We start from the raw sequence: 25,844 nt of genomic DNA, 5'->3' as shown, positions 1-25,844 counted from the left end.
ACCACAGGTGGGATGGACGGACAGACAGATGGAGAGCAAAGCTATAATCCCCTATAGGTTATATGTGAGGGACTATTAAACTATAAAACAACAATGACCAGACTCTGGTCACAACCTGCAACAAAATTCAGTAACAGATCAATTGGGAAACACACATTCAATGCGCTATTAAATAATTGATAATGGTCATGGATTGCTCAACCCCAATATGCAATGCGATTTATTTTAGTAATTTGAGTAACGTAACGCTTGATTACCATGCGTTCTGATGAGCTTGATTAAACCTTATTATTCGACATACGATTAGATTTTCTGGGGTCCCTCATTGTCAATACCACTCGACCCAAACAATGCCAATGGAAATCTGACGCAATAAACCCGGGCAGTATATATTAATCAGCAGAGACCTACAGGCCTGTGTTAGGCCCACCAGAAAACCAAGATATCATTTTGTCTCGGTGCTGTGGTGGATGGAGTCAAACGACAAATGTGGGTGTGGTCCGGCAGCTGTCCATCGAATGAGTGCACATTTTAAAAATCAATCCCCCCAAGAACCCCAACAACAACAACAACAACAACAGTAATGCAAAGCTCTTGTAAACCACAATTTACCACAATACCTCATCCCACAACGAATACATCCTGGATAACAAACTGGACTTTCTCTGTTTCACTGAAACCTGGTAACAACCTCTGGACTACTACACACTCAACCTCACCACACCCAATGGATATTCCTACGTCAATAAACCACGCTCGGAGGGCCGAGGTGGTGGAATTGCCGTTATCCACCGTCAAGACATCAAGACCAACCTCATCTCCATCTCATCTGCTCCATCATTTGAACACCTGGCTTTTAAACTCTCTGGTCGCACGCAGTCAGTCATGGCTGTCGTCTACCGCCCTCCCAAACCACACCCATCATTCCTGTCTGACTTCTCCTACTTTCTGACCCAGCTATGTTCCCTCTCCCCCTCAATCCTCCTCCTTGGTGATTTCAATATCCACATGGACTCCACTGACTCCACAATAACCACTGACTTCACTGATTTACTCACCTGCTTTAACCTCACTCAACATGTCGACTTTCCTACCCATATCCGTGGTCACATTTTGGACCTTGTCTGCTCCACTGGATTAAATTTGCACCATCTCTCTGGCTCCGACCTCACCCTCTCTGACCACTTAGCCATCACTCTGACCATCAACATCCCCGCCACAACACCAAGGCATTATCGCACTATCAACTTCCGTAAGCTAAACGCCCTTTCACCTACCTCATTCTCATCCACCCTCTCTGAAAAAATGTCCACTTCTCCCTTCATTGACCTCCACACCCCTTCCGACCTCACTGACTACTACAACCACACTCTCTCCTCCTGCCTTGACCAGCTTGCGCCTGTAAAAACCAAAACAGTTTCTTTCACCCATTCTGCTCCCTGGTTTACCCCTGAACTCCGCCTGATGAAAACTCGTGCTCGCCAACTTGAAAGACCGCAATAAAACGGGTCTCACAGTTCACTCCCAAGCCTACAAGGACCACCAACAACACTACAAAGATGCCCTCTCCCGCGCCCGCTCCGCCTACTACTCTCAAATTATCCACTCTGGCTCCGGAAACCCAAAAGCACTCTTCTCGACAATAAACAAACTCCTCCGCCCCCTGAACACCACCACCCAGTCATTCACAGTAGACAACTGCATCTCCTTCCTCTCTTTCTTCCAACGCAAAATTGACAACATCTACAACAGCTTGACCACCGCCGCACCCGCTCCTCCTCCAACCACCTGCCCCCCCTTGTCCTGCCATCCCCTGTCTCGGTTCTCCCCAATCTCCCCTACTGACCTCTCTGAACTCCTCATAGGAATGAAAACTGCCACCTGCACTCTTGGCCCCATCCCCTCCAGCTTTGTCAAGGCCTCCCTCCCTGCTCTCTCTCCACTTATCATTGCAACAATAAACTCCTCCCTGTCTACAGGCATCGTCCCACCTTCCCTCAAAATTGCTGCTGTTACCCCCATTCTAAAAAAACCTGGTCTAAACCCTGACACCCTAAACAACTTCAGACCCATCTCCAACCTACCCTTTCTGTCAAAAGTTTTGGAACGCGCTGTAGCCACTCAACTCAAACATCATCTCTCTGCCAATAACCTGTATGAAACATTCCAATCCGGATTCCGCTCCAACCACAGTACTGAAACTGCTCTCCTCAAAATCACCAACCACCTTCTCCTCTCCTCTGACGCTGGCAACCTCAACATTCTCGTCCTCCTCGACCTCAGCGCTGCCTTTGACACCATCAATCACACCATCCTCCTCACCCGACTTGAATCCACCTTTAACGTTACCGGCACTGCCCTCTCTTGGATTAAATCATACCTCTCTGACAGACGCCAGTTCATCTCCATCAATAACTGCAAATCCCCCACTGCTCCCCTCCCCCAAGGTGTCCCCCAAGGTTCAGTTCTTGGCCCCCTCCTCTTCATCCTCTACCTGTCCCCCCTCGGTCACTTAATCCGCCGTCATGGTCTCCAATTCCACTGCTTCGCCGATGACATCCAGCTTTTCATCTCCACCAAGTCCGTCTCCACCGACACCCACTCTATCCTGACAAACTGCATCACTGAAATAAAATCCTGGCTTCAAATCAACTTCCTCAAGCTTGACTGTGATAAATCTGAAATAATCATCATTGCCCCAAAAACGCTCACAAAATCCACCCATAACTTTGCCCTCAACGTCGACGGTATCCCAGTATCCACCTCCCCTCACATCCGGAATCTTGGCGTCATCTTTGACCAAACCCTTTCCTTCGCCAAATACACTAAACAGATCACAAAGTCAGCCTTCTTTCACCTGAAAAACATTGCCCGTCTCCGCTCATCCCTCTCCTCCACGGCTGCAGAAACCCTCATCCACGCCTTCATCACCTCCCGTCTGGACTACTGCAATAGCCTCCTCTATGGTTCACCCTCAAAAATCACCAATAAACTCCAATACATTCAGAACTCCGCTGCCCGTCTACTCACCCATTCCTGGACCCGTGACCACATCACCCCTGTCCTTTACCAGCTTCACTGGCTCCCCATCCCCCAGAGAATCCAGTACAAAATCCTCCTCTTGACATACAAAGCCCTCCATAACCTGGCCCCATCCTACCTGGCTGACCTCCTCTCCAGACACACTCCCACCCGCAACCTCCGCTCTGCTGGTACCAACCTCCTGACCCCCTCCATCCGGACCAAATTCAGATCCTGGGGGGACAGGGCCTTCTCCATCGCTGCTCCCACCCTCTGGAACTCACTACCTCACACCATCAGAGACTCCTCCTCACTCACCACATTCAAAACATCACTAAAGACCCACCTGTTCAGCACTGCATTCAACATTCAACCCACAGCATTTAACCCCTGACTATCTCTTCTCCTTCTCCCTCCTTTTGCTTTAAATATTTCCCTATTGATTCTTGTCTTTTTGCAATTGTTGTTTTCATGTATTGTTATGCATTATGTTTTCCACTCTGTCAAAGCGCCTTTGAGCTTCTGGAAAAGCGCTATACAAAATAAATGAATTATTATTATTATTATTAAACCTGCAACATGTTGCAGGTAAAAATTAATAATTCCGATCTGTAAATTGTCTATTATTTACCAGAAATTTGGTAAATATGTTAAAGCATTTTCCACAAGATAATTATTAGCCAGTATAAGCACTTGCGCAGATAAGCACTCTCCCCATAAAAGTTAACATCTCACAACAAATCAAATCTTCAGCAAATGGTGTAGTAGTATCAGCAGTTACTCACCACACTTTGGCTGCCAATCCCTCTTTGTGCCAATCTCCAGAGATGGAGGACAGACTCGGCAACTTCTTTCATAATGAGCAGGTCTTCTGAGCTGGATTTTTCCTCAGTGGAAGATGCCTCAACCCAGCATTCCAACAGCAGAGGAATCAGGCAGCCGACAAAGTACTGCAGACCCTCCGTTGACTTCATGTCACTGGCAAGTAAAGAGGTGCTTCGCATTTGTGGTGTTGTGCTGCAGGTAAAGAGAAAGAGGAAGTAACAATGAATCCCTTGCCTATTATTACTGACAAAACTGCCAGTCGGTCAAAACAATAGAGGTGTTAATTCCTCCCTGACACTGTCACAACGTATCGCTAGTTAAGGTACTTCCATATGAATGAATGATCGTTTTAAGGCCATTTTCCCCGCTAGAGCGGGGGTTAGCCTTGCGGGCCCCATGACAATCATGGTTCCCTGTTTCAGGCAATGTTTTTATGGCCGGATGCCCTTCCTGACGCCAACCCTTGGTCACGCTCTTACGATGCACAGGGATACGGTGTACCTATTCTAAGCCGGGGTACACACCGGGATCATTCATCCCAGCAAGCTGGTACTCAATTTGCCGACCTCGGAAGGATGACAGGCTGAGTCAACCCCCCTGGCGTTAATTCAGCGATCGACCGGGATTCGAACCCAGGATCCTAGGATCCCAAGCCGGCACCCTAACCGCTAAGCCAACACCAGGCTGGTCATATTCCATGGTCATAAATATTAATGAGATGTTTGTGAATATTATTGAATTACTTTGTGTGACAACCTTTTGGACAAATTAGGAATGTAAATAGTTTTTCAACATGTTTGTTATCATATATAGGTACAGTATTTAAAACAAGCTACATTATCGTTATCAGCTCTTCAAACACACAAATCGTCCATCGCACTTCTTTTCTCACAGTGGTAAACATCCTCTTATAAAGCTCAAGTTCACAAAACCCATTGTTTATCTCATCCATGACACAGACTAACACTTGCCTTAATAGAGACTAGTTCATCATCAGCCTGACAAGTCATGAATTTCATACAGCAATACATGATAGAGAATACAATTCGTGGTGTTTTGAGGAAGAAGCACATTGCTCTACTTGGTACAAAAAAAAGGTATTTGAGGGCCTCACCGAAACCTAAAGATGGTGGCCAAGGAAGGCCGTGACCCTGCATGTTCAAACAGCTCAACTTCTTTATTTCCTTTGCAAACACTTTTCCAATCGACGTGCAGTGCATTTGCCGATTCCACATTGGAACCAGCATCCAAGGAATCCAATTGAAATGCTCCCCCTCCTTCCTCGCTTCGCAGAATTGTGTGGAGAAAGCGAGACAAACGCAACAGAACCTTGACACGCCATTGCTGAGAAGTCATTTTGCCACTCGGGTTCACCAACAGGCGCCGTTGTTTCTCTCCTGTTGTCTGTTCCATAAACAGAGTCAAAATTACAGCAAAGCATACTTTGATTTACCACTTCAAGCAACATGTCAGCAATTGTAGTCTGTAGCAATAGGTTCCATATTACAGAGTATTTTTTTTTTCAATTGCTCGGACTTGGCAGTAGCACAGAACACCATGAGTAACTTTGGAGTGTGGGGGAGGAGGCTATGGGTTGGGTGTTTAGTTAAGATATAAACAAAAGATAACATGGTTAGATATGAGGAACACCATGAATTAGTGACAATTGACCACCTTATATGACTGAAGAGAAGAAAGTGACTTGATTAGAGCAGGAACACGAGAGAGAGATAGAGAGAGATAGAGAGAGATAGAGAGAGATAGAGAGAGATAGAGAGAGATAGACAGAGATAGAGAGAGATAGAGAGAGATAGACAGAGATAGAGAGAGATAGAGAGAGACAGAGAGAGACAGAGAGAGACAGAGAGAGACAGAGAGAGACAGAGATAGAGAGAGATAGAGATAGAGAGAGATAGAGATAGAGAGAGATAGAGAGAGATAGAGAGAGAGATAGAGAGAGATAGAGAGATAGAGAGAGATAGAGAGAGATAGAGAGAGATAGAGAGAGATAGAGAGAGATAGAGAGAGATAGAGAGAGATAGAGAGATAGAGAGAGAGATAGAGAGATAGAGAGATAGAGAGAGAGATAGAGAGATAGAGAGATAGAGAGAGATAGAGAGAGAGAGAGAGAGAGAGAGAGAGAGAGAGAGAGAGAGAGAGAGATAGAGAGAGATAGAGAGAGATAGAGAGAGATAGAGAGAGATATAGAGATAGAGAGATAGAGAGATATAGAGAGATAGAGAGATAGAGAGAGAGAGAGAGAGAGAGAGAGAGAGATAGAGAGAGATAGAGAGAGATAGAGAGAGATAGAGAGAGATAGAGAGAGATAGAGAGAGATAGAGATAGAGATAGAGAGAGATAGAGATAGAGAGAGAGAGATAGAGAGAGATAGAGAGAGATAGAGAGAGATGGAGAGAGATGGAGAGAGATAGAGAGATAGAGAGAGATAGAGAGAGATAGAGATAGAGAGAGATAGAGAGAGAGAGAGAGAGAGAGAGAGAGAGAGAGAGAGAGATAGAGAGAGATAGAGAGAGATAGAGAGAGATAGAGAGAGATAGAGAGAGATATAGAGATAGAGAGATAGAGAGATAGAGAGAGATATAGAGAGATAGAGAGATAGAGAGAGAGAGAGAGAGAGAGAGAGACAGACAGAAAGAAGAAGAAGGAAATACGTGTGCATAACGCTGAGAAACTTTGATTCAGAAATTTAAATAAAAAGTGACGTCATTGATTTTTTTTAAATTATTATTATTGGAGTGTATGGATGAACCCAGGAGAGGTCGGATAAGTGGAGGGTGGTAGGAAGGTGTTGGAAGAAGAAGAGGAGGAAGCTGAACCATTGTATAAGCAGATTTTTGCATAAGATAAGTTTTTATGAAGCTTTCTTCTGTTACCATCAAAAAATAAGCTATTTTGATATTGACACTTGTGCCTGAAAACAACCTATCGCATTGTTTGACAAATTTTTTGTAACCATAGCATTTTTACATTAATTTTAAACAATTTGATTTTGTATCTCCAATTTGGATAAGGTCGAAGTAATCCATGCATATTCCTGACTGTGCATTTGGCCACAAATATAAAGGAACTGACAGTTTTGAAACAGCCCAATTTGTATAAAAATATAACTGGACATGCTTATAAACCAGGAAGTCCATAGCTAGTAACCTCAATCATATTTACTAAAGAAGCACCAAAAAAGCTAAAAAGAATAAATATCTCAAAGCTTTCATTCCAAACAGGAAACTCGTCGTTTTTAAGGATGACACAAACAAGACGCACAAAGAACTAATGTAATGTGTAAGAAAGGGTGATGTAATAGACTGGGTAAATGGCGGGACAACCCAGAATTTATTTATACACCCTTAAACCTCTTTAAATCCTTATTTAAATTGAATTATATACTTGAACACTGTAGAACACAAATCACCTTCAAAATACTTCAAAGAACCATGCTATATCTCGATATATATATATATAGCATGAGAGGGTGCGGCATGTGCATTGGGGTGAAGAAGAGGTTGCCATAATGGCTATGTACGATGCCGATTGACGTTGCATTCTATGGTGATCAATGAGGCTTCCATTTCCAAAACTGCGACTCAACGTAGTCTTATTAGTATACAAGGATGATGTACAAGACTGCTTCAGTAGAGCTAAACTTCCAGATTTTTATTTTAACAATCTTGAAAATCATCATCTTATTAAAGTCGAAGTACTGTATATACATAAACACTGAACAGGGTATCATATTCTATAAACTCTCTGGTTATCAGTTGCAGTCTTTCCATTTGTTTTCTTTAAAATGAGCCATAAATATACATTGGCATTCCTTCAGAACTCCCAAATTCCACATATAGCTGGCACTGTTTAATCTTACTTGTTAGCATCTTATTTTCAGGTATGATACTGTAGCGGTTACCGCTGGATGCACACAATCGCCTTGCACCGGCCAGAACACGGCCAGACGCACCTCTCCCGGGCATGCCCGGACTCACTGTTCCCGGGCACGCCCGAACCTCCCGGGCACGCCCGGTCTCGTCTTTCCCGGGCATGCCCGCTCTCGCCTTTCCAGGGCTCGCCCAGAGCGTCCGGGCATGCCCGCTATCGCCTTTCCAGGGCTCGCCCAGAGCGTCCGGGCATGCCCGCTATCGCCTTTCCAGGGCTCGCCCAGAGCGTCCGGGCATGCCCGCTATCGCCTTTCCAGGGCTCGCCCAGAGCGTCCGGGCATGCCCGCTCTCGCCTTTCCAGTGCTCGTCCAGAGCGCCCGGGCACGCCCAGCCTCGACTTGCCAGGCCGCAGCCAAACACGCCCGGGCAGGTCCAGACTCGCCTTTCCAAGGCTCGCCCTTGACACCCGGGCATGCCCGGTATAGCTTTTGCCAGGCAAACTTCCCGACATAAATGTGTATATATATTGCTGCCCGATAAACGGGCTTTTGTCAGAATACCTGAGCTGTTTTGTTTCAATAAAGCAACTCGGACGAATTCCGTCTTTGGTCGCGTCACTTCTTTCGACTCGCGTTGGAGCGCAGCTCCTTCAATACATTTAGAGGTTAATTATGTTAATGCTAACAACCAAGCATTAACCCTGGTGTTGAGCTAGCGGCTAGGGTGCCAGCTTAGGATCCTGGGTTCGAATCCTGGTCAATCGCTGAATTAACGTCAGGGGGGTTGACTCAGCCTGTCATCCTTCCGAGGTCGGCTAATTGAGTACCAGTTCACTGGTAATTCCCTGTTTGTCGTTACCGGCGGCAAAAAGGGTTGGCGTCAGGAAGGGCATCCGGCCGTAAAACATTGCTTCAAAAAGGGGACCGAAAAACAACAACAACCACGGTCCCCGAAAAAGGCCAACCCCCACTTGCGGGGAAAAAATGGCCTCTAAAGGTGGTTTTTTTTTTTTAATACATTTAGAGGTTGATGGTATTTGAACAACATAACTTATGTATGCTACAGTACAGTATACAGTTAATTCAAGTCAATATTTGCAATTTTCTTTTATTCCAGAATCATTTTCTTGACTGCTAACAACCCAGCTTTAATTTTAGTAAATACGCACACATATTCACCAACAATTAATATTAAGAATTCGTTTTTATGTTCCCATGGATCAGATGTTTAGACGTCGTCTTGTTTTTCCAAGTAGCAAAATGCATCATGTTTGTTCTCATTAGGTCATCTCATCTCGATTCTCGAAGAGAGATGACATTATAAAATGGGTCGTGGTGAGATGTCTGTCCGTCTGTCCACTTTTTGCTATTTTTTGCTACTATTCCCTTATCACCCAGCTGATTGATCTGAAACTTGACATGAATACAAGACAACAGCCCTCACAATCGTTTGGGCTTTGCTTTTTCGATTTCCAATCATGGGGGCTCCTAGGGTTACCCCCCCAAACTTCGGATCCATACTCTTCCCTTATTTACCAACAGATAGCTCTGAAACCTGATACAACCCTTCTACTCGATGGTCCACAGGATCGCTTGGTCTTAGATTTTTCGATTTCAGATCAGGGGGCCTCCCAGCAGATCATTGGGGGGCGGGGGGCTCTCAGGGGTGGCGGTTCCCCCAAATCAGCAGAGATCTTAACTACAACCTCAAGAGATGACCGTCAGCCCTCTCGGGTATGCTACTTAATTATGCTTTGTTATGGTGAACAAAAGTGACAATCAGGAAAAAAAAAGTTGTTTATACATTTCACCAAAACAAACATTGCAAGTTATGGTTCTAGGGGCATTGCATTTGTTTTCATTGTGATCATTTATGTTTTATGATGTTGAATAAAAGTGACAATGAAGAAAAAACGTTTTTTTCCATGACATTGTTGTTACAACGATATTAAGAAATGTAGGCTAATTAGATACGACTTGTTAGCAATTATCAGAAGTTGTTGCTGAAATAATACACCACTTCACATAGTCATGAATAATACCACTTCGCACTTCACATCCACTTCACATCGTGAAGGCCCAGCCTAGTGCTAGAGGTAATGCCATAAAGTTCCTAATTTCTGCTCTTTCTTAATTATTTGTTGACTTAACTTTAGGAGACCTGGAGCTTTGCGGCAAAGCAAGTTGTGCAACATGACACCACAAATCAACTGCCCTCCCCCCTCCAACCATAAAATAAGTCGAATAGTTAATTAGTATCCAAATTTATTTATTTTCCCAAATAAGTGGAACTTAAACTTGCATTATATGTTTGCAAATAAACATTGCAAATGAGCTAGGACCTAAAATTTTACTTGTTGCTACCACTCTGAGGGGCTAAACATAATGTTTTTTGCCAAACACATTGTATCTGTAGGTCATAAAAATATATGATGGACAAGTCAGAATTGTAGCTTTGTGCACAAATAAGGGTCAATTCAAGATGGCATCCAAAACAACAGTGAAATTCAAAGAAAAACCTTTATTACTCAAGTACAAGTCCCAAATTCTTACTGATCGGTTTGAAAATTGACACAATTGGTGGGCAGATGTATAATAGTGGACTGTCACAAAAGTTTTATTTTTAGGTCACTTGATGACCCAATCCAAGATGGCGGCCATAAATTGGTTAACTCCAGTTATCAAAATATTGGTCACCATTTCTAACCATTTTCCCAAGTTATTTCTGTAGAATTACACAAACAACACTGCAGTGGGACAGATGACACAATCTGAGATGGAAGTTAAATGGCGGAAAATTTTAAAATCTGAACTAGCAGCAGCCACCCAAAGGGGGAACAGAGGAGTGGGGGTGGAGGTGGTCCAGTAGTAATATAAGAGAACCTTCAAGTTTTATGGCATTTGGGTCCTCATGAAATTCAAACAATGAGATTGTTGCAAGGAATTTGCTCTATTACTTACATGTACATGTACTTGGCATTCTGGTGGATCTAATCACCAACTTTCAGACACTAAGCTAGAGCTCCAACAAGTCCAGAATGTTTTTTTTGTGTTCAACACATAAATCAAAAATACAAACTATGTTTGGCTCCTCAAGATGGGAGCAGCGAGTGCTGTAGCTCATGGACTACGATTCAAATTGAAAATAAACACAAAGATTTGTTATTTGCAATTCCAAATCAGTTTAATGTTAATGATGCAAATGTATCCAATTAATGTTGTCCTAATATTTTTACCTGAGACAAGCCAAATGTCAAATTACTCTTCCCCAGATCTGTCCTTGAATACCTACTGCACAAACACCCACAAAAACAAATTGCTGGCCTCACCTCCGATCCACGGTGAGAAATAAGTTCCACAAAGTGGCACAACAGCGTTTCAATGTTAGATCTTTTCTCAATGTGTGAGCCCCACTGACTTGCACCGCTCAGCAGGTGAGGAAATGTCTCAAGGAGGATGTCGAGGGCATCAAGTGAATCAAGACGCACACCGTCATTCAAATGCGTCATGGCAGTGCTCAAGTGAGCCATTACAGTCGGAAAGAAAGGAATAAAGCAGGTAGGAGCTGGTCGGGTCGCAAGCTCACGTAGGAGAGAAACAGCTTTGTGCCGCACCAAAGGCTCAGTATCTATGAGTAATGAGGATGTCTCCGCAAGCAAAGATCCAAGATTTTGTTTCAACATTTCTGGATGCTGGTCCAACAGCTCTTGTATTCCTGTGAGTGCACCCAGTCTCACTGTGGAGTTGTAGTGCCGCAGCTGCGTAAGCAGTGTCTGCAGATGTAGAAAAAGCATGGTTTCCAAAATAACGCATGATAAAAGATCCATCAACATGGATATGAACAAAACTACGAAACAATTCATGCTCTTGCAATTTCAGTCTCAAAATGAAAAAAATAACATTAAATGAAATCAACCTAGCCTAACCAGTTGTCCCAAAAGTAACTAGTCATTGAGGAAAAATAATAACATGATAAAAATGTGATTGTTCATTTGTCAGGGGCAAGTTATACAGCTTCATTCTGTTTAAGCAGAATTTATTTCAATGCGTCGTCTCCAACTGGTGCACACTGCGCACAGTCTGAACAGTTCGAGCTCAATTTCAGAAATCTTCTCGTAAACTATGCTTTTCAGTTATTCAATGTCTCCTAGCACAATCCAATACCTCAATTAAAATTACAATTAAATCAATGAAAATTGCACAAAAAGGGTCTGGTAACTTTTGGGACACCCAGTAAAACAGACTGTGTGCATGTACTAGCACTCGTGTAGATGTATCTTGTAATAAAGTAAACAAAGGTGCAGCAATTACCGAGAAGCCAACTTTGCGATGAGTGGTGGGTTGTGTTCCATGACTTTTCAGCTGTTCGGGGATAGCAATTGTTCGCGTCTTAAAGCTTGCATTAGTCTCGTTTTGTGCTCTCGGTTTCTTCTTTCCAACCTTTAGTTTTACTTTCTTAAAATCATCAGCCCTTTTCTTCTTCTTCTGTGCTAACTTCCCCATACTCAACTGCAGGAAGAAACCTGGCACAAGAACAACTGTTCAGACCATCAACATAGTTTTAAAAAAAAAAACTTTACAAACTTTGAGGCAATGTCTCGCAATGCAGTATTCCTAAGATCATAAAAATAATAATAATATTAACATGAAGAAAAATACATAAAATGTCATAGCCCCCATGGTTTTAGTAATTTTGATATACAGAGTTAAACACCGAGTTAAGTCAACCATCTTTGGTCGGATTACAAAACAAAATCTGCATATGTATACTCATGTATTGTCTTTGTGCCAAGTTTGAACAAAATCGGTCCATGCATGTCGAGAAATGGTTGGGGAGACGTTTTCGTAACAAAATGGCTGCCAGTCGGCCATCTATCTTTGGATCTGATCTCAAAAGAAAATGACATGCATATGTAACCAATCATTCGTTTTCTGTGTGCCAAGTTTGAACAAGATCGATAAATACATGTCCGATAAATGTTCGAGGATGTGTTCAACATCAGGTCTTGTTTTTTTACTCCCGCCAGGGAGCAATGCATTCGATCGTGTCCGTCCATGTGTGTGTGTGTGTGTGTGTGTGTGTGTGTGTGTGTGTGTGTGTGTGTGTGTGTGTGTGTGTGTGTGTATGTTCGTAAACAAGACATCTGGAAAAGTTCTGAACGGAGTTGGAGGAATTTTTTGAAGAATTTTTTACCATTGGAAAATAGGGCTCCAACTTGACCCACGACGGGAGTAAGCGCTCTACTGAGTGGCGTTCTAGTTTACAACTAAAATGGCCGCTAGTCTGCCAGTGGAAACGGCCAATGACAATGACAAGTATGGAAAGAATGCTACAGACATCATCCGCCATGACTTTTATGTCGATGACGGGCTAAAGTCTGTTCCATCAGTAAAATAAGCTCTCCAATTGATTCACAACAGTAAGGCACCATATTTTGAGGGAGGTCACCGATTACACAAACTTGTTTCAAACTCTAAAAACGTCTTAATGGCAATATCATCAGAGGATCAAGCGAAAAGCATCAAGGACTTGGATTTAAGGAATGACACACTTCCAGTAGAAAAGGTTATTGGAGTACAATGGTGCATTGAGCTCGACACGTTCCAGTTCCGGATTGTTTTCAAAGATCAACCGTTGACTAGGCATGGAATCCTGTCTACGGTGAGTTCCATTTACGGTCCTTTGGCCTTTGTGTCTCCTTTAGTAGTAGTCAGTAAAATGATTCTTCAAGCAACGTGTAAAGATGGAAAAGACTGGGATAACCCTCTACCTGACACGTACAGACCACAATGGGAGCAATGGAGAAGTAGTCCAGTTCTGCGAGTTCTGCGTCACCGTTGCATCTGTAACCATTCCTCAATTAGAGTTGATGGCAGCGCTAGTGTCGGTCAAGATCAGCACACTACTGAATCGAGAATTAGAGTTTGAAAACATCACAGAGATCTTTTGGACAGAGAGTAAAGTGGTGCTTCAATACATCACAAACGAAATAATGCTCGCAGATTTTATGTTTTTGTTACAAACCGTGTGCAGCAAATTTGAGATGTCAGTTAACCTACACTGTGTGTGTGTGTGTGTGTGTGTGTGTGTGTGTGTGTGTGTGTGTGTGTGTGTGTGTGTGTGTGTGTGTGTGTTGTTGTTGTTGTTGTTGTTGTTGTTGTTGTTGTTGTTGTTGTTGTTGTTGTTGTTGTTGTTGTTACGTGTTCCTCCCCGACCTCCTGGTCTCGGTATACCTCACAACCCCGGGAGGAATCACGGCAGAAAAATATATATTTCCGTGTCGAAATCAATAAGGAAACAACACCAATGATTACGAACAAACCAATAATATATTATAAATCACACAGGAATAACATTACCACCAATGACAATTAAGAGTGCACTCTCTATTCCATCAGCTAGCATGCATAAAGTAACTCACAGTGTTCCAAGTGAGTGGAAAGAACCTTCCCCAATGTCTCTATATTCCCGTCTTCGAGCTCAGAGTTTGTCCCCTCCAGTGATCAACGGAACGATGTCGACTCAACCAGAATCTCGTTCCGAGGGCAGGCACAGACACGCCGCCCAAAACGGCACCAAGGCGCACGCGACCCAAAGCGGAGAAAAGGGTCATGTGGTTAAAGTGGTACCAAAGGCACACTCACGGCGACTGGGAAATCCAAAGGCCCCCTCCAGGTATGAACTTTTACTGTTCACGGTTGGCGAGCCGCAAAGTAATCGTCAGAAGCCTCAGTGCACACACACACCACAGATACGTCTGAACGCGGTGGAAACGGTTGATGAAGCAAGGAAAGTTTGCTCGACGCGCGAAGCGCACGAGTGAAAATGGCGGACAGCTCGTACTTGAGACGTAATCACACGACGATGGTTCCTCCGAATCCAACGCCAACCTGACACGCAGGTTTGATCAGTCACAGCGATAACAACTCTATCGCGGAATCCCTTTCCAGGAAACCCCAAAGTTCACTCGTGTCTCTTGCTCGACAACGGTCGATCCTGAACGCAAAGCAACCAGCTTCTTCTCCGACTTGTCTCACCGCCCCCTCCTCCTCGCTCGTCGTTTTCCGGTCCACGATTTCCTGTATCATTTTAAGTTAACCTTTTTTACTTTAGATAGCTGTTCCTGAATAATAAACCTTTTGAGAATAATAATAATACCTAATATCAGAAACATGTCAAGTGGGTGAAAACCCCAATAACGGAAGTTACGAATCCGTATAGTGTAGGTCGTTGTGTTATTTAGTGAACGGTTCATATAGAATCTGGAAACTTGTGATTTTTTACTTTCTATGATCACACTGAACACAAAACAACCTGTTTCCAATTTTTTAATTTATGTCCAGTGGCAAAATTCAAGATGGCCGCCAGCATATACCGAAAAAGCAATAAATCGTTATATTTGAACCAACGTATTCAATATATGCACAATGATAAGCTTATTATGGACATGCTTTTGATTACAATATATTTGTATCTACATATGGTTGTATGAAATAGACTGTCTTCAATGTTTTCATTCATATCCATTGACAACATCCAAGATGGCGTCCACCAAATTTCGAAAAAATACGATATTTTTATATCTGAACCATTTATTTACGTACATGTATAATGATAAGCTAAGGACATTTTTGTGATTACAATATATTCTTTTCTACCAAGTATGTTACTTCTTTAAGAAGTTTTCAATGTTTTCATTAATGTCGTAGAATAGGTCCAAGATGGTGGCCACCATATACAGAAAAATCAAACCATTTATCAACATACTTGTGTTATGGAAATTTACCTAGGCATGTTATGTATCTAACAATCATGGGGAAAACAAAATGGTGTTCATACACATATCAAATTGGATGCTCAATTATACATGTATCCGGATGCTAGTTATTACTGCCACGTTATTAGTCATCACTGTCGCTGTCATCATCATCATCACTCTCTGTCTCCTCATTTGCAACATTAGTGCATGATCCTTCAGCACCTTCACACTTGCAAAGCTCTGTGCATGACAGATTATTGGTCTTGCAAGAACACCGTCCACTGCATTTGCTGGCAATACATGAACACTTCACGAGGCCGACGACAGCCTCTGGTACCGGTGGAACTTTCGACGTCACAGGAACACAACGTCCGTCATCTAGTTGTTTCCATCCCAACGATACTGGATCTAGAAGACTTGGAACAGCTACTGTGTCCTGCACCCAAATGTTAGCTTGGAAGTGTGCTCGCAGAATGTGTTCACTTATGGATCCTTGAGTTGGAGGTAGTTTCTCTACACCCTGGTTGCCCTTGAGTTGCTTGAACATATGCCACCGGAGTGCTTTAGCTGATTCATAACCAGGTTTGAAGAGCTGACACACTAACTTTTCACAACCAGCCAACACCTCCGGAGATGGATACACACCAACACCAAGCCCAGCTAGTGCATGGATTACGTCATCACTAGCCTTCATGAAGGATTTGAAGCAAGTAGGCTTTCCCTTTCCCTGGATGTGGCCAGTGGTATCACATCCAGTGAGCGCGTGGAATCCTGGCAAAGCTGCTGCACATTCTGCGCCAATGGCCATGTAGATAGGTTTGAGTTTAATCTTCCGTCGTCGATCACCAGAGCCCATGATGATGAGACTCTCTGTGTTGAGGTCTGGGACCCTGCGCAGAGCGAGCACCAACACATCTGTGTCAGAGGAGTATATATGTGGTGTATTACCCAAACTACTCACTGCTACTGCATACATGACCAGTAACGTGTCGGCTTCCTCCTGTGTACTTGTGATGTTCACCATGTTTGATTGGGAAGACATAACACCTTTGTGTGTGTGGGTAGTGATCGGCAGTTTGCACAGCTGGACAGATTTGTGTGCAAGGTATAGCACGAGGTTGGCTTTGGTTTCCTTGGTTCCTAGGAATACCTTATAGTCTTTGATAGGTGTGGAATCTTCTATTTTGTTGTCGATCGAAACGCAGCCACTGGTGATTTTGGGTCATACAGGAGTTGCCGATTAGATTTGTGGGCTTGTACTATTTGCTGAGAGACGATTGACGCAGATCTATTAAACTCTTGTGCACGAGCTTCAGTTTTAACTGTAGTTGTACCTTTCATGATCCAAAGCACCATGCTGTGGAGCTCCTGTGGCACTACGCAATGCTCACTATTTTCGAGTGTTCCGGTGAAAACCCACGGGTCTTTCTTTGTTTCCTGGATCAATTTACGTAGGACTCTGCTTGCTTCAAATAACTTTTTCATGTCATCGTATGTGTTGTTCTTGACAGCTTCATCAACTGCAGCATTTTGTGCAGCTTTGGAATGTATCAGTGTAGGCTTCTTCGGTAATGGTGTGAACTGAACGAGATTAACATTTTCCTCGATATTTTGTCGTAGCCACCTCCGCTCGGACTTGGCGTTAGAAAACTTCGAGACATACTGGATGTTGTATTGTTCCATCTTCGATAAGTATAGCTTTCTGCTTCGTCCATTGGAATAAATTCTCCCTGGTTGATGCGATCTTGTATTTCGGCAAAGAATTCAATTTCAGCCGTGATGTGGTGTACTGTCGGCCCACTGGCATCTGTGTTGCAGCGGTCAGCTGTCTTAGGGCATGATCCACTGTCTGCAGCATTTCCCTGCTTTAGAAACTGCCACTGTTCGGTGATGCACTTCTTGTGGTAGACAATATCACGTGACAGCGCATCATTGTCAGATAGGACCAGTGGCATAGTTAACCTTCCATTCTTGGTTGTTGGAGTGGTGTACTATGTCCTTTATCTGCTTTCCAATATTTGCTGATTGACATTCGTGCAAGGGACCTTGTATTTTACCTTGACAGAAGAAACATTCTGTTTTGTCATATGCAGTTAACTGTGATCGGGTGTACCTTTTTGACACTGGCTCTTCGTCCGTAGCACTAAGTGTTGATGAAGCAGTTGGTCTCCCCACGGTTCGGCTACTAAGGAGAGTAACATCGGATGTTGCACAAGCTCGGTTGTAGCGCTTTTCATCACGTATTATATGTTCTTTATTTGTGCTCATAGCATAGCACGTTCTGTGCCACACAACATGTTTGTCACATAAATCTTGTGCTGTCAATTGTCCAATTTTTTCGTTGAGTGCAATAAAGTCAGTGTTTCCAAACTGCGCTCTCAAACGAACCGCTGTTAGAAATTTGTCATACGTTGATTGCTTTTGGGACTGTGGGGGTTCCTTTAATTGTTCTTCTTTTGAAGTTTGACATTTGATGCACAGCTTGAAATTTAGTTCGGTACGTGCCCTTTTCTCCAGAGGTTCCGCTTCGGATGCCATTATTTACCTGCAAGTAGAAAAGACAATACATGTTTAGAAATGGACACTTCATAAGCTGGTCAACTCTGATTTCATGGCAGATTGCACCCATGCATCCATTCCTGTGGTTACATTATTATGGCTCATGCCATGCAGTCTTCCATAGAACGATCAGGACACATTTATTTTGCTGAAAAACAAATATACATAATCATTATTATAACCCAAATATTTGTGTACCGTTCATTGGGTATTTATATGGGTGTGCCATGCCATATGGTGCCAATTATACCTCATATTGGATGATTATTCACTTTATGCTTTGTGTTATTGATGATATAAGTACTTCAATGAATTCAGTGACCAAAAAAACCTATAAAACGATATACTGGACAACTATATCCATTACAAATGTCCAAAATAGTTGGCGATTAAGCGATTATCGTGTTAAATGGCCGCCATCTTGGATTTAGTGCGTATCCATGCTGGAAAAAATTGGAAACAGGTGGTTTTGAGTCCTATGTGATCTAAAGAAGTCAATAAGTACCAGTTTCAAGATTCTATATGAAAGTTTCACTCCCCTGTTAATTGCAACATAACCGCATACACTAGTAACACTTCCCCCCTCAAGAAAGAAAGTTTGAACACAGCGAAAACATTCTTTGCAGGCAAACTCTTTAAACAAACAAAAATAAACTCACAACCCAAATCACCAATTCCCGTGAGCAACAATTATCAACATCTCAAAAATAAAGCAACAAAACTTCACACAACCCACAGAGATTTCTAAAGTTAATTCACTCTGGACAAAGCATCAGGAACGACATTGTCCCTGCCCTTTACATGTTCAATTTCCAAGTTGAACTCCTGCAAAGCCAACTCCATCTCATCAACCTCTGATTTTTCACTTTTAGTTTCATTTGCATGAAGGTTAAGGGGTAGTGATCAAAAATCCCAAAGTCAAGCAAATCTACAGCACTTTTCCCCAGAGGCCGAGCTGAGAGCCAGGGTCCATGGTGGTTGGGTGGTGAGGCCTGGAAATATTCACTACATGGGCGCCTTTAGGAACGTGAAGTTCACGGTTAGTCCGTGTAGGAAAGTTCACTACAGGGACGCCTTTAGGAACGTGGAGTTCACGGTTAATCCGTGTAGGAAAGTTCACTACCTGGACGCCTTTAGGAACATGGCGTTCACGGTTGATCTGTGTAGGAATCTTGCTTCGGCTGCTCCGCAGCATTCAGTGCTTCAACTCTTTCTAACTTTCCTAACAATCACGGTTGGACCACTTGTCACTGTAGTCACATTAATAGCGGTCTCCTTCTCGGCCACTCCTCTGATAATCCTTCCTTCGGGAGCTGCCATAACTTTGGAAGCCTCCATAATAATATCGATTGCGGCCACCACCACTACTCCGTGGTCCTCCTCTGTAACCCCCTCGCCGACTACGGCCTGCCTTCTCTACGGCTATGGTCCGACCCTCGAAATCCTTACCATTCCAATTCTTCTCTGCCTCTTTGGCGTCCTTTGTGCTTTCAAACGTGACAAAGCCAAACCGTCTTGACTTGTGCGTTTCCCTGTCTTTTATCAACCGCATTTCGAAAAGCGGTCCATATTTGCTGAAGACAGAGGTCAGAACTTCTTCCTTTGTTTTGAAGTTCAGTCCACCTACAAATAAATTGCTACATTTGTCACCATCCCTAACTGGTGTGGTGTTATTTTCCCTACTGGGCTTTTTAACAACCATCGGGTTACCATAAACTTGACCACCGGCCAAATCATTCCCGATAACAGATACTCCCTCTACAGGAAGAGTGGCTTGTAAACCTACGGTGACCGGTCCTGACACCAAATCGGACTCCAAATGGATGACATGAAGTAAGTGGAGCACTAACACAGCCACCAATCCCCTGTAAACGAACACTATCACCAGTTGCCGTCTCCTCTGACAATGGCAAGATGCCTTCAAGCATTAAAGATTGATGTGCTCCTGTGTCCCTCAATACCCTAACAGGTCTCCGGTTAGTCGAGGCTCCATCCAGTGACACAAACCCCTCTGAAATAAATGGTTGGTAACCCTTTTGAGGGCGATTTCTCAAAATGGCCATTGCATTTGGAGTCGTACTAGTCGAACTCCGTTCCTGATTTTCCCTTTTCAAGGCATAACATTGGGACATCACATGTCCAGGTTTCTTGCAAAAAGCGCAAGTAGGGCCGGAGGAAAAACTCATGGTCTGCCTCGGGCCCCCCGGAGGATACGCCTGCCTTGGAACTGTAGTCTTCTGATGTCTCGAAGTCGTGGTATCAGAGTGGTCCTCATAGTCATCTCGAGGTCGCCCCCATGAATTTTCGTTCTCCGCCCCTGAGGTACCATAGCTCCCCTGGCTAGGTTTAGGCGAGAAGTTAGGCTTGTGGAACCCCCTCCTATGGGTTAAGGCATAGTCATCCGCCATGGTTGCTGCCTCATACAACTTTGGTACTTTCCTTTCCTCTAGATGTACTTTAATGTCCTCGTGGACACACTGCTGGAATTCCTCCACCAGGATCAATTGTCGCAATAATTCGAAGTCTTTCCCAACCCCTTTTGAATCACACCACCTATGGTTTCTTTCATTCTGGCAAACTCCACATGGGTCTCACTCTCCCTCTTCCTGGCATTCCGGAATTTTTGCCGGTAAGCTTCCGGGACCAATTCATAGGCATCGAGAATGTTTTTCTTCAAAATCTCATAATCTGCACATTGGTCAATCGGTAAAGCCGAATAAATATATTGAGCTTTACCCACCAGAACACTTTGCACTAGTATGGTCCAGGACTCCTCAGGCCAGTTTAGCAGTTGAGCCACCTTCTCAAAGTGTGAAAAAAAATTGGCTACCTCCTTTTCATTGAAGGGTGGAACCAGCCTCACATGTCTGCCAACATCCCAAGTGTTCTGACTAGGTGTCGAACCAGTCGGCATGGATGGTGCCTCTCCCCGTTCTCTCATTAACTCCAGCTCCTTGACTTTAATTTCCTGCTGACGCGCCATTTCCCGGTCCTTGAACTCCCTTTCGGCTTTTCTCTCCTCTGCTACGAGTTCCCTTGCAGCTCTCCTTTCCTCTGCTTGTTCCTTTTCTAACCTTTCCTGGAGTTCTCTTTCCTGTTCTGCTCTTTCCTTTTCTGCTTTCCTTTCCTCTGCTTTTAACCTTTCCTGGAGTTCTCTTCCCTGTTCTGCTCTTTCCTTTTCTGCTTTCCTTTCCTCTGCTTTTATCCTTTCCTGGAGTTCTCTTTCCTGTGTTGCTCTTCTTTCCTTGCTCTGCAATTGCATCTCCATTTTTGGGAGCTCCACATTTTCTTGTTCCTCGGGTAACCAATCCCAGGCTACCTCTTCCCATGCTCCTAATCCCACCATAGATTGTATCACCACTGTCTGCATCTCTGCCTTCCTCATATTAGTCCGGACCTCCAAGCTAAAATGTTTGGCCAATTTCAAGAGGTCCGATTTTACTAACGCTCTGAACTGTGCTTCACTAGGGGTCACTGCAAACTTCTCTTGGTCAAACTCCATGGTGACTATTATCACCTGTTAACCTTCACACAAGAAATGTAAAAAAAACATTTTGTTTTTGGAAAAATTTGGGAATGTTAGAACAAGTTCCAAATTTGGGAATTCTGGGAATGTTAGGGAATTCGTTCCCTGACTAAATTTAGGGGATTTTTAGATCCCGGACGCAGACCCAATTTCGAGCCCATGAGTCAATTGGACGAGCCCCCAATTTCTGTTACGTGTTCCTCCCGACCACCTGGTCTCGGTATAAAAAAAAAAATAACCACCTTTAGAGGCCATTTTTCCCCGCAAGCAGGGGTTGGCCTTTTTCGGGAACCGTGGTTGTTGTTGTTTTTTGGTCCCCTTTTTGAAGCAATGTTTTACGGCCGGATGCCCTTCCTTACACCAACCCTTTTTGCCGCCTTTAACCACAAACAGGGAATTACCAGTGAACTGGTACTCAAGTGTGAAAGTCTCGGTGTACCTCCGAAACCCCGGGAGGAATCACGGCAGAAAAATATATATTTCCGGGTCGAAATCAATAAGGAAACAACACCAATGATTACGAACAAACCAATAATATATTATAAATCACACAGTAATAACATTACCACCAATGACAATTAAGAGTGCACTCTCTATTCCATCAGCTAGCATGCATAAAGTAACTCACAGTGTTCCAAGTGAGTGGAAAGAACCTTCCCCAATGTCTCTATATTCCCGTCTTCGAGCTCAGAGTTTGTCCCCTCCAGTGATCAACGGAACGATGTTGACTCTAAACCAGAATCTCGTTCCGAGGGCAGGCACAGACACGCCGCCCAAAACGGCACCAAGGCGCACGCGACCCAAAGCCGAGAAAAGGGTCACGTGGTTAAAGTGGCACAAAGGCGCACTGACGGCGACTGGGAAATCCAAAGGCCCCCTCCAGGTACTAACTTTCATTGTTCAAGGTCGGCGAGCCGCAAAGTAATCGTCAGAAGCCTCGGTGCACACACACACCACAGATACGTCTGAACGCGGTGGAAATGGTTGACGAAGCAAGGAAAGTTTGCTCGACGCGCGAAGCGCACGAGTCAAAATGGCGGACGGCTCGTACCTGAGACGTAATCACACGACGATGGTTCCTCCGAATCCAACGCCAACCTGACACGCAGGTTTGATCAGTCACAGCGATAACAACTCGATCGCGGAATCCCTTTCCAGGAAACCCCAAAGTTCACTCGTGTCTCTTGCTCGACAACGGTTGATCCAGAACGCAAAGCAACCAGCTTCTTCTCCGACTTGTCTCACCGCCTCCTCCTCCTCGCTCGTCGTTTTCCGGTCCACGATTTCCTGTATCATTTTAAGTTAACCTTTTTAACTTTAGATAGCTGTTCCTGAATAATAAACCTTTTGAGAATAATAATAATACCTAATATCAGAAACATGTCAAGTGGGTGAAAACCCCAATAACGGAAGTTACGAATCCGTAACAGTGTGTGTGTGTGTGTGTGTGTGTGTGTGTGTGTGTGTGTGTGTGTGTGTGTGTCAGTGTGTGTGTGTGTGTGTGTGTGTGTGTGTGTGTGTGTGTCAGTGTGTGTGTGTCTGTGTGTGTGTGTGTGTGTATCAGTATGTGTGTGTGTGTGTGTATCAGTATGTGTGTGTGTGTGTCAGTATGTGTGTGTGTGTCAGTATGTGTGTGTCAATATGTGTGTGTCAGTATGTGTGTGTCAGTATGTGTGTGTCTGTATGTGTCACCAATAGCCTGGTGTTGGCTTAGCGGTTAGGGTGCTGGCTTGGGATCCTAGGATCCTGGGTTCGAATCCCGGTCGATCGCTGAATTAACGCCAGGGGGGTTGACTCACCCTGGACTCAGCCTGTCATCCTTCCGAGGTTGGCAAATGGAGTACCAGCTTGCTGGGATGAATGATCACGGTGAGTACCCCGATTTAGAATAGGTACACCGTATCCCTGCGCATCGTAAGAGGCGACCAAGAGTTGGCGTCAGGAAGGGCATCCGGCCATAAAAACATTGTTTCAAACAGGGAACCATGATTGTCATGGGGCCCGCAAGGCTAACCCCCGCTCTAGCGGGGAAAATGGCCTTAAAACGATCATTCATTCAGTGTGTGTGTGTGTGTGTGTGTGTGTGTGTGTGTGTGTGTGTGTGTGTGTGTGTGTGTGTGTGTGTGTGTTTCACCTTCACTTTACAGGCAGGCAATGGTTACGGTATACAGAAATCTCTCCTCAAAAGTGTCCAGTTACGTCATCATGCGAATGCAGTAATTAACTTTTATTTTTAAAATTGTGATGGAAGTGAGTTCGTAAACCCTAGTTTGTCACCGTTAACGTTTCGTTGCAATATTATTTATGATTCCGTGTGTGTATGAAACACGAACTACTTCAACACCACCAGTGGTGGCACCACAAATGCGGGATACAAGACAGCAACGAGCTACTTCACAACGCTAACAGCAAATTCACATTATTGTATCACCAACCACAAGTAACGTTGAAGTAATAATAAAGAAATTTAATCAACGGCTGAGAACTCACAAGCACTTTTGAAAGCAGTCTTTTAAGAGTTGAGGCGATGTGAAAAGTAAAAACACGAAACACGTGCTTCATGTGTGAATGGAAATGAATCACGCGCTGCCCTCAGGGCACAACTTCGGTGAAATAGAGGGAATGCAGAAGGAAGCTGTCGATCTCAAGGCAGACAATACATCTAAAAGTTTCTGCAAGGAAATTTTGTAACCATGCTGTTTGAAGTTTTAAAAATAATCTGTAAATTTGCTTTAGCAGTCATTTTCATTGTTTCTCCAAATATATGTAATTCTGGGAAAGAAATCCATTCAGTCTAAAGTCAAAGACAGAGGAGACTATCGCTTTCTCTGACAACATGGCCACTAGTAAACGCATCAAAAGGAAAACGTTGATTTGGGAAATAGCTAAAGCACACCATGTACAATTGAAGGAAAAAAATGAAAGGCAAAATAAATGTATGTGTAGATCATGTACACAAATTGTTATTTTCTATGAAGATGGTCCCCTCAATAACGTACCGGTACCTCTTTTTTTTCATGCGCTGGAGAGTCGAGGCTCGTGGAAGAACTAGAACACTGAGCGGGTCAGGACACAACAGACCAAACGGAACATTAGAAAGACAGGGGGGTATTCACCAGCAGCGGAATTGAAGGACAAAATAGAGGGAGCCTTGGATAAACAATGGGTGTGGCCGTGTGGGTGGGACTCCGCTGCGCTGGGGAGGAATGAGGCCATGAGGGGTAGGGAAGACGCATGAGGTAGGCAACATAGATACAGAAGCAAACAATCAGGAAGGAAAAACTAGAATTTGGAAGGTGGGCTTTGAGTTTGGTGTGTGTCAGTGTGTGTGTGTGACCAAAACCATGGTCACGTGGTGACGTGGTGCCATGGTCATGGGTAGAAACGTGGTCACATGTTTGCCATGGTCATGGGTAGAAATGTGGTCACATGGTTGCCATGGTCATGGGCAGGGCCGGCGCCAGACTATTTTGCGCCCAGGCAAGGCCAGCTACTTGCACCCCCCGCCCCCCCCAAAAAATTGCCAACGTCGATTTATTAATTCTCCCGTTTTCCTGACGATGATCAATCCATGCGTCCAACGACGAAAATAATGGCGGCAGCGTTTTGAACATGCCGGATATGACGTATGGGAGAAGGCGCATGGGAGCAGGCTATGTCCGTTTCACACAGGATGTGACGTATGGGAGAAGGTGCATGGGAGCAGGCTATGTCGGTTTCAAACAGGATGTGACATATGCCACGAAGCGTACATGCTCAAAATTAATCACTTACACTATAATGAACAATGAACTATTATATTTTCCTTTTATTATGTTTTTTCTTAAAACAATAATTTGTATAAAACTGTGACCCTTTAAGGTTCAATAATGCGCCCCTTTGATGTCTGCGCCCTCGGCGGCTGCCTAGTTAGCCTAATGGTAGCGCCGGCCCTGGTCATGGGTAGAAATGTGGTCACATGGTTTCCATGGTCATGGGTAGAAATGTGGTCACATGTTTGCCATGGTCATGGGTAGAAATGTGGTCACATGGTTTCCATGGTCATGGGTAGAAATGTGTTCACATGTTTGCCATGGTCATGGGTAGAAATGTGGTCACATGGTTGTGGTCACAAGGGGTAGAAAAGATCATGGTTTTGAATGGGGGATGATTTGACATGGTCGTGAACAGCTGTCTTGAAGACCTGGAGGGAAGAATGAGATTGACGAGAGTATGGAAGGTAGTTCCACATGTGGGGAAAAAGGAATAAATGAGTTTTGAGCAG

At 44.0% G+C, this 25,844-nt stretch overlaps 1 protein-coding gene across 9 annotated transcripts in view; it reads right to left on the bottom strand.

Annotated features, from left to right (window-relative positions):
* The window catches only part of TEX10 (testis expressed 10), a 289,903-nt gene extending 265,152 nt beyond the window's left edge, over nt 1-24,751 (bottom strand). For 6 of the 9 annotated variants that reach the window (XR_013624128.1, XM_068123103.2, XM_078782091.1 and 3 more), the window contains exons 1-5: nt 24,071-24,174; nt 12,047-12,258; nt 11,065-11,508; nt 4,961-5,250; nt 3,807-4,038 (exon numbers count right to left, since the gene is read on the bottom strand). Coding sequence is in view for 8 of the 9 variants with exons in the window: in XM_068123103.2 (XP_067979204.2) it covers nt 3,807-4,038; nt 4,961-5,250; nt 11,065-11,508; nt 12,047-12,238 (1,158 nt within the window). In the remaining variant the exon portion in view is untranslated. Of the gene's footprint in view, nt 1-3,806; nt 4,039-4,960; nt 5,251-11,064; nt 11,509-12,046; nt 12,274-24,070; nt 24,175-24,579 lie in introns of those variants that run through there. The other 3 variants (XM_078782092.1, XM_068123101.2, XM_068123100.2) reach the window with 3 other exon arrangements.
* Nucleotides 24,752-25,844: the final 1,093 nt, after the last annotated feature.

This window comes from Myxine glutinosa, chromosome 7, assembly GCF_964187855.1.
Source record: "Myxine glutinosa chromosome 7, kmMyxGlut1.1, whole genome shotgun sequence".
NCBI lineage: Eukaryota > Metazoa > Chordata > Myxini > Myxiniformes > Myxinidae > Myxine > Myxine glutinosa.
Note: the sequence above shows the minus strand (reverse complement) of the source record. Positions and strands in the feature narration are given on the sequence as shown.